Raw genomic sequence first — 8,792 nt, 5'->3', positions numbered from 1 at the left:
TGCACCCCAAGATAGCACTGGCCTTCTTGGCCACAAGGGCACATTGCTGACTCATGGTTAACTTGTCCCCCAGGACTCCCACGTCCTTCTCCGCCGAGCTGCTTTCCAGCAGGTCAACGACCAGCCTGTGCTGGTTGCATGGGGTTATTCCTCCCGAGGTGCAGGACCCTACACATGTCTTTGTTGAACTTTATTAGCTGCCTTTCTGCCCAGCTCTCAAGCCTGTCCAGGTATTGCTGAATGGCAGTGCAGCCTTCTGGTGCATCAGCCACTCCTCCCTGTTTTGTATCATCAGCAAACTTGCTGAGGGTAGACTCTGTCCCTTCATCCAGGTTACTGATAAATAAGTTAAACAAGACCAGACCCAGTACTGATCCTTGGGGAACACTACTAGTTACAGGCCTCTAACTAGACTGCACCATTGATCGCAACCCTTGTGAATTCTGACATTCAGCCAGTTCTCAATCTACCTCAACTGTTCACTCATCTAACCCACACTTCCTGAGCTTACCTGTGAGGATGTTATGGGAGACAGGGTCAAAACCTCGCTGAAGTCAAGGTAGACAGCACCCACTGCTCTCCCCTCATCTACCCAGGCAGTCATGCCATTATAGGCAGCTATCAGTATGGTAAAGCATGAATACCCCTTGGTGAATCCATGTTGACTGCTCCTGATAACCTTCTTTTCCTCCTGCTCCTTAGAGATGACATCCAGAATGAACTGTTCCATCACTTTTCCAGGGATGGAGGTGAGGCTGACTGGCCTGTAGTTTCCTGGGTCCTCCCTCTTGCCCTTTTTGAAGACTGGAGTGACATTGGCTTTCCTCTAGTCCTCAGGCACCTCTCCTGTTCTCCATGACCTTTCAAAGATGATGGAGAGTGGCTTAGCAATAACATCTGCCAGCTCCCTCAGCACGTGTGGGTGCATCCCATTGGGGCCCGTGGATTTGTGGGTGTCCAGTTTGCTTAATTGATCTCTAACCTGATCTTCCTCAACCAAGAGAAAGTCTTCTTTTCTCCAGGCTTCCTCTCTTAGGAATCCCAGATTCCTGAGGGCCTGCCTTAGCAATAAAGACTGAAGCGAAGAAGGCATTCAGTAACTCTGCCTTCTCTGTATCCTCCCTCACCAGGGTACCCACCTCATTCAACAGCAGGCGTACATTTTCCTGAGTCTTCCTTTTGCTACTGATGTACTTGAAGCCCTTCTTGTTGTCCTTGACATCCCTTACCAGATTTAATTCCAAGTGGACCTTAGCTTTCCTCATCTCATCCCTGCGTAATAGCAGTGGATAGTAGTCTGTGTTCTTGACAAGTTGGGCACCCTCTCGGCAATGTCTCAGACTCTGGCTCCTGGAAGGCACCATACCTCACGTGACTCCTTGTCAGGTCAGCAGACGGGCACCTTAGTGCCCCTTAACAGAGTCACCCACTATGCGCAGTCGCCGTTTCTTTTTACGATATCCACTGTGTGCTGTTGGTACAGTTTGTCCTTGCACACCTTGCTTGTGAGTGTCTATAGCTGCTAAAGCTTCATATCAGAACAAGCTGCTGAATCTTTAGGAGTGCAGATAACGAGCTTTTCCTGAGAGCAGCAATTTGTCTGCTTGTGGACATTTTGTTCATTGATACGCTCTGCTCCTCTTCTCCTAGGCTAAGACCACAAAGAAGATTGTGCTGAGGCTAGAGTGCGTGGAGCCCAACTGCAGGTCCAAGAGGATGCTGGCAATTAAGAGGTGCAAGCACTTTGAACTGGGAGGAGACAAGAAGAGAAAGGTAGGTTTGCGTACTGTGAGTGGCTGAGAAAGGGTGGTGACATTCAGTGGTGAATTAACTTGCTCTGTCTCTTCCTTCTCACAGGGCCAGGTGATCCAGTTCTAAAGTCCATTCTACTTGTCGTTATGGACCATATTAAAAGTATTTGGAGGTGATCTGTTGCTTGGTTTTGTGTATCTTCTCTTGTTGGTGGGGTGGGACTTGCAAGTGCATCAACCCAAGCTGATGGGTTGTTGAGGAAGGTGTTGCTTGCAAAGCTGCTTAGTAAGTGAACAGTTTGTAATCTGAAGGCTTTTGAAAAAACCCTGCCAATGGCTGGGATCTCCTTACTGTGTTACCAAGAGGTGTTTAGAATATATGTGTAGTCTGAGGCTCTGATGGATTTTTGCACCAGTGGCTTCTGTGTGAGTGTTGTGCTGCTGCTTTTCTCTAGGCTTCTTTTTATGAGTTTCCATGGTAGAAAGCTGTCTTCAAAAGGGCCTACTCTAAACTTCTGCAGCTTGTTTTTTTTTAAAACAGCACATGTCTCTTTAATAGCGGTTCCATTTCAGGAAGGCTGTGATGAATTTGAATTGTCGGGGAAAAAAAAAAAAAAGCAGCAGAGCTGCCTGAATGAGCCTTTTTCCTCTCCAAGCCCTTGCCTGAGAGGAGAGGCAGGTGTTTCCTTGCACCCAGCAATGGTTTCAACGCAACAGGGACCAGAGTAATCCATACTCCACCAAACAGCCCCTGCCCTTGGCTGCAGGCCACCCTTTACAAACAGGGAACAGTTGTACTGCCCTAAGGGGCAGCACATGAGCAGAGGCCCTGGAGCAGCTATTGAGTTTAGTACCAGGGGCTTCATCCGATTAAGCGTCACTCACACCATTAGGCGGTGGTTATGTGCTCCGTGGCTGTGTTACCATAGCTCAGAGACCTGAGAGGCACAGTTTCATGGCCACGGTTCCTCCAGCTGCATGCTGCCACACTGAAAGCGATGGTGTGACAGGCCTCGGCTGCCTGCATCCTGTGTCTGACTGCTGTTGGTACCTCTTAGAATTTTCCATAAAAGAAAAAGCCCAAGCTCTTGGCAACTACCGAGAGCGTGCTACATTATAGGACAGCCTACCCTAGGCTTTGACGGGCTCATCCACTTGAGGCAGCAGTATGCTGCCTTTGAGTAGGAAGTCCACTGTCAGCAGGGGCTAGGAATGCCACGCAGAGCTCTCTCTTCAGTGTAACTTTCTCATAGTGGAAATAGAGCTGGAGGATGGAGAAATGCCTCTTCACATCTTCATAGGGACTGAGAGTGCTCAGTTACCAAACAGTAACAGAATTTGTATTTTTACTTACTTGGTACTTGATGCGATAGGCGTCTTCAAACTCCTGCTGGTAACAGCTTAAGCAGCAGTGGCTTTGGCCTCTGCCTGCAAGACGGACTATATGGCTGCATTGTGTCAGCTTTACCGAGTGCTGTTTGTAGTAATCATGACAAATGTCACAAGAACTTAGTGACTGGAACAAACTGGCCTGTTTTCTAAAACCTGATTTAATTTCAGATACCATGCTGTACTCCTGTACAGTGGAATTAAGAAAAAGCTTACCCTTTTTAAGGGACACTTTAATCAAAGTGCTTAATCACAGAAATAAGAACAAATCAAGATCTTCTGACTGTGTAGTGGTCAGAAAAGAACATACTTGTACACAATGGTTGTGTAAGTATCCATCCCCTGTCTCAGGGGGATGTAAGTAACATCCCCTGTTACTCAACCTGAAGGCTATTGACAGCAGTGGAAAGCAAGCACACAGGCATTTCTGGAAGGCAGCTCACTGAAGGGGACCCCAGTGGCTCCATGAAGGGTAGAGAGGGAACTGTCTAAAGGGAAGTGACAGCCACTGGTGAGAGGAAGACTCCTGGGGTAAGGAGAAACCTTCAAAAGCTGAGTACTAAGGCATGATACTTAATCACATTTATATTATGCAGGCAGCTGTCAAGCAGCTGCTAAGAAGTGCAGTGATTTAGGCCAGTCCCTGAGTTGCCAGAAGGTGGAAGTAGATGTCCATACTCCGAGGAAAGTGTTTGGTTTCTTCAGAAGGGGTAGGAGCAGCTTTTCTTGTCCTTGGACTGTGTGCCTGAGTCTGGCAAAGCAAGAGCAAGGCAGCCAGGGTATGTTTCCCATTGTCCCTGCAATGCTTAAGGAGAGCTGTAAGATGCTCAAGTATCCTTTGCATTTCTTTGGTTGGTAGTGGGCATCAACAGGAGTTCCTGCCGTGCTGGAGCCCTTCTAGCCCCTTGGAGGAGTTAGGTGAGATGTCAGAGAAAGGGTAAACGGAAAAGAAGCGGGGGTCCTTTCTCTGTTATCTCTTGGTGATGGAGTGGTGGGTATTTGTCATCAGGCTTGAAGGTTCAGAGTCCACATAGAAGCACTTCAGTAGCAAATGGCTGAGACCAAAGGCACCCCGCTTGGAAGAAGGAGACAGGCTTCTTGTGACAAGAACTTTAGACAGAGTCTGACGCTTACAAAAAGATTGTCTTTGTGCCTCCTATAGTGCCACTACTTTCAGCAGCACGGTGCCTGTTGGGTTCACCTCCACACTCAGGGAGGAGACCCAGTTGTAAACCCCCCAGTCCCTGCTGGCTGGCAGGACCTGCCGGACGGAGCAGGCTGGGTTGCAGGCCAGCCCGTTGCCAAGAAAGGCGAGGTAGAAAGTGAAGTTCTGGGGTCCCCCAATCTCCTGCTGGTTCAGCACTGCCACGGCATAGGCTTGGCCAGACAGCGGCCGCTCCCACAGCTCAAAGTTCTTGTCCTGCCAAGGAGAAAGTAAACCTGGGACTCACAAGTGGGCTCCTGTTCCCAAACCCTGAGCATTCCTCTGTAATACCTCATGTGTCCCCAGTATCCCCTTTCTGAGGAGGCTGGCTGCCTCTGCCCCACACTACCCCCCCAGCCCAGCTCTGCCACACCTTGGTGATTTGGTATCCCTGCTTTCCCAGTGGATCCTGGTTGATGGCGATCACATCCTTGTTCTGGAGCAGCCACTTGGCCTCAGGACTAATGTGCCGCAGGTCATTGGACATGAAGAGGGGAGCTGCCATAATAGCCCACATTGCCATCTGAGTCACCGCCTGGTCCCAGCTCAGCCCAAAGTTTCCAATCACCAGCTGTGACAAGAAAAACAAAAATGCCTGGTAACACTGCCTGCTGAGGAGAAAGTGGGTCATCAGCCTGAGCCCTGGTAAGTGACAGGATACTGAGGGTGGGACCCCTATTTGGGGACTGGTTAGATAGGCTGAGCGCCAGGAGCACGACCAGCTGGTTGGGAAAGGCGAGGCACAACTAGTGTGGCAATTTAGGAGGAACCACTGGTGGAGGTAAAGAAGGATCCTTAACTAGCTAGGCAGTGTTTAAGAATCTGGTTTTGGATGCAGTTACTCCTTCCTTGCAGTGCTGGCACCCAGCCTGGCACCTAGGGTTTTTTCCTCTGGTGGGAGATCAGCATTTCAGAGACTGTCTCCCACTGCCACGCCTCTGTTCTGAACTGGCACTGCTTGTACAGGCTGCATTACACAGCAACAGTGCTTCTTCGGTACTGTCTGTAGCTGCAGTTCTCTCCCTTTCCAGCCAGGGACCATCTCATCAAGTTTCTGATCCTAGAGCCCTGTCAGAGCCCTCCCCCTCAATGTTTCTCCCCTGATTCACTCCCTTCCCATCCTTCTCAGCCTACAGCCAAGGAGAGGATTTTTTTGCTGGTACTGCAAGGGAGGTGGGCATTGCTCTACTTGCCATGTCAGGATCGTTCCAGCCTCCTGGCCCAGCTATCTTCACAATGCTGTCCTGGTGAAGTGCTGTCCAGTCCAAGATACTCTTGATGCTGCTCCAGGAATCATAAACATCAAAAAAGTTCCTCCAGTGATTGCAGTACTGTTTGATCTCTGTGTAATTGGGCTGCCAAAACAATGAGTGTGATTAGCCAGAGAGCCTGGCTGTAGAAGAACAAGACTGTACACAAGGCTAGATTGGATCAGGGATAATTTGGGGGAGAACTGTGATAACACCTTCCATCACCAGCTACTTGGATGATCTAGTGCACACTGGTTCCCTAGGATGCCTTGTGCCCAGTAACTCTGGTCTGCCATGCCCCAAACAACACTATTACTTCTCTTAGAATAGCTGTGGCTACCTAGCTCTGTTAGAAAATTCCTTTGAGCACCATTTTACTGAAGGTATGACAGGGCCAGTGGGATTAAACTGTAACATCCCAGTAATTACTGCCATTTCTTGGGTTTACACCCTTTGGTGACTAATACATTTAACTATCAGTGGGAGGGAAGGGCACCATCCTGTCATGGTGGCACAAGGGAAGCCAGCTATGGGTGGAGAGCGACATGTGGGTCATGGACTCTGGCTGGCAGAAACCTACCAGTAAACAATGTGGAGAATTCCTATTAAATAGGCTGTTCTAAAGTCTCTCTCCTGGTCCCTAGAGCTGACTGTAAGGCTAGCCTGCAGCACTCCACATCCAGGAGGAATAACACCAAATTATCCACTAGCTGTGTGTCTGCGTTGTCAATGTTTTGTTGCTTGGTTCCTTAGAGACAGAAAGCAGATGGATGCTGCTGTGTTCTTTGGCATGCTCCAGCTGGGCTGTGCCTTCATGCTACAGGATCCTACTGAATTCTTTTCAGCAGAGTAATGACTTGCCTCGGGTATACTTCAGGGCTCTAAAGGAAAAAGTGGTTTTCCTCCACCTTACAGTCTTGTTCTCTGTCAGACCAGAGAGCAGCAAGTTTCTCATGAGGCCATTTTGCAGTCTTAATGCTTTTCTGTTCTTCCCGCTTTCAGCCCCAGGATAAGCCTTGAGAAACACTCCTTACCTGCTGCACGGGCCTCAAGTAGAAAGGCCACTCGCAGGAGTACACAATGCTCCTTCCAGTCTTGTTCAGGGCCAGAGACATGCGCCTGTAACCTAAAGGAAGACAGACAGAGGTTACACAATCTGCTTGGTCAAACAGAGGAACTAATCCAATGTCACAGGTTCAGGTTTCAGTTCAACTCTTGCAAAATCAAGGCTGAACACAATATTGCAGCTGAAATACTACAGGGAAGACAGGGGAGCTTCTAGTCTGCAGCCAGTCTTGCTCCGAGACTGCTGATCTCTTTGTACATACAGCTGTGGGAAGAGGCTGTGGTTTTGCTGTATGGCATTTTTTTCCTCTAGATACCTCAGAAATACAAGTTGGTATCTATCAAACTGCTGGATACAGCTTCACTGGGTAATATTGCAGGAGTATGTTCTTAGGAGGCATTTGCACCATATGGACTGGTTTTTGCAAAAGCACTATTTTTTTTCTTGTCCTTGTCCCCAGGCAGCCCTGTTAAGTCCCTTTTAATCAGCAGAGAGAGAATGAAAAGTTTGCTCTCTCCCCTGGAACTGCTTCAATACAACTGGATTGTATCTGGGTTACACATATGATCCAACAAGAGCTCAGCTGTCACTTACGGTGCTGAGCTGTGCTCCTGGCTGCAGCAGCTGGCGTATGCCCCACCAACTGGCTTCGAGGAGATTGTCACTTGGGCAGGTTCTCCCTGCCAGGCAGAGCTAGGACCGTGTGCAGGATTCTTACTGCCAAACACTGTGGTGCTGACTGTGCCAGCAGCAAGAGCCCAGTCAAGAGAAAACCACTTTCTGAGTTGCATTGTTCTTCCCACAAATCTGTCCTGTGGCACTGGGATTTGTGTGTGCTTGCAGAGAGTCTGTAGCCAAGGCCCCTCGGCACAGTGAGCTACTGAGCTTTCAGCTGCTGACTTGCCAGCCTGTGTGCAAATAACTTCTGAACTGGATTTTACACTGACGTGCTTTAAAATTAAAACCCCAGTAGGATTTTCACGCCAGAATTCTCTTCATTTTTTTTCTGTTAAAAGTCCTGATAACTGCCCTTTTTATGGCTGACACAAGGCTGATCCACGTTGACGTGGCCTCAAAGGGATTAAGGGTTAAGTGTGTGAAACACTTTGAGCTCTCCAGTAAAGGCACTGCAGAAGGGCAAAGCCTCTGCTGCGTTAAGAGCTGAGGCAGCAGTCGGCACAGAAAGCCCCCAGAGTACGCAGTTGATGTTTCCATGCTTGGCAAGATGCAGTCTCTGGTGTGAGAAAGCTGCTTTTTTAAGCTGTGCCCACTAATGAAAGCTCCAGGAGGCTGAAGAGGTAAAAAACACTTGGGCCAGCAACACTCGCTATCTTGCACTTGGGAACAGAGTCTCATACCTGCTTTTGTAAGCAAATCCTTTAAATGGGTATGTTCAGGGAAAAGCAACTCCCTGGAGCCCACCAGGCAGAATTGCTGCTGCCTGCAGAATATTCCCACCCTGTGGTGCAGTGCTGACTCAAGCCCACGCCTACCTTCTGCCAGCAGGTCCAGTGTGTCAGAGTTGCAGCCGTCAAACTTCAGCAGGTCCACACCCCAGGAGGCAAAAGTTTGGGCATCCAGGTCGTAGTGGTTGTAACTGCCAGGGAAGCCAGCACACGTCTTGTTCCCGACATCGCTGTAGATTCCCAGCTTTAGCCCCTTGGAGTGGACCTGCACTTCCAGAAAGAAAGAGAACTGGGGATGAGGCAGCCAGGATGCAGGAGGAAGGGGAGCTGGGCCAGCAAGGGCAGCAAAACCCCGCTCTGGCAGGCAGGGCCTTAGCTCAGCGGCTATTCCCCACCTGGCCTTCCCTCTCCTCCCCTGCTCCCAGTGTGGCTGCAGACTGGGTCCTCAACTGCCATCACTGCCCTATGCTGTGGCACTTACATAGTCAGCCAGCTTGCGGATCCCGCTGGGGAACCGTTTTGGGTCAGCCTGTTCATCCCGCATCGGGGCCATCCAGCAGTCATCGATGCAGACGAACTCGTAGCCCGCGTCTCTCCAGCCCTCGGCAGCCATCACATCGGCCATCTCCACAAACAGCCGCTCGCTGGGCACGGGGAGGCAGCATCATCAGGAAAGAAAAGCGGAGAACGTGACAACCCGATGTCCAGCACCGACACGGCCACCGG

At 49.7% G+C, this 8,792-nt stretch overlaps 2 protein-coding genes across 2 annotated transcripts in view; one reads left to right on the top strand and one right to left on the bottom strand.

Moving 5' to 3' along the window:
* Positions 1-1,923, top strand: part of LOC104160224 (60S ribosomal protein L36a) — a gene marked incomplete at its 5' end in the record, with an annotated part of 4,542 nt that extends 2,619 nt beyond the window's left edge. The window contains 2 exons of the mRNA XM_009698306.1: positions 1,651-1,773; positions 1,858-1,923. Of these exons, the coding sequence (XP_009696608.1) occupies positions 1,651-1,773; positions 1,858-1,878 (144 nt within the window). The remainder of the gene's footprint in view (positions 1-1,650; positions 1,774-1,857) is intronic.
* Positions 1,924-4,242: 2,319 nt separating this feature from the next.
* Positions 4,243-8,707, bottom strand: GLA (galactosidase, alpha). Its single transcript, XM_009698304.1, has 6 exons — positions 8,548-8,707; positions 8,154-8,331; positions 6,629-6,720; positions 5,538-5,699; positions 4,718-4,915; positions 4,243-4,560 (listed from the first exon to the last, which is right to left on the bottom strand). The coding sequence occupies exons 1-6, from the start codon at positions 8,689-8,691 to the stop codon at positions 4,297-4,299; spliced, it is 1,038 nt and encodes a 345-aa protein (XP_009696606.1). The 5' UTR covers positions 8,692-8,707; the 3' UTR covers positions 4,243-4,296.
* Between the last annotated feature and the right edge of the window lie 85 nt (positions 8,708-8,792).

The sequence above is a fragment of the Cariama cristata genome, unplaced genomic scaffold (genome assembly GCF_000690535.1).
Source record: "Cariama cristata isolate BGI_N322 unplaced genomic scaffold, ASM69053v1 scaffold22394, whole genome shotgun sequence".
NCBI lineage: Eukaryota > Metazoa > Chordata > Aves > Cariamiformes > Cariamidae > Cariama > Cariama cristata.
The sequence above is the reverse complement of the archived record's forward strand: the minus strand, read 5'-3'. Positions and strand labels throughout refer to the sequence as shown.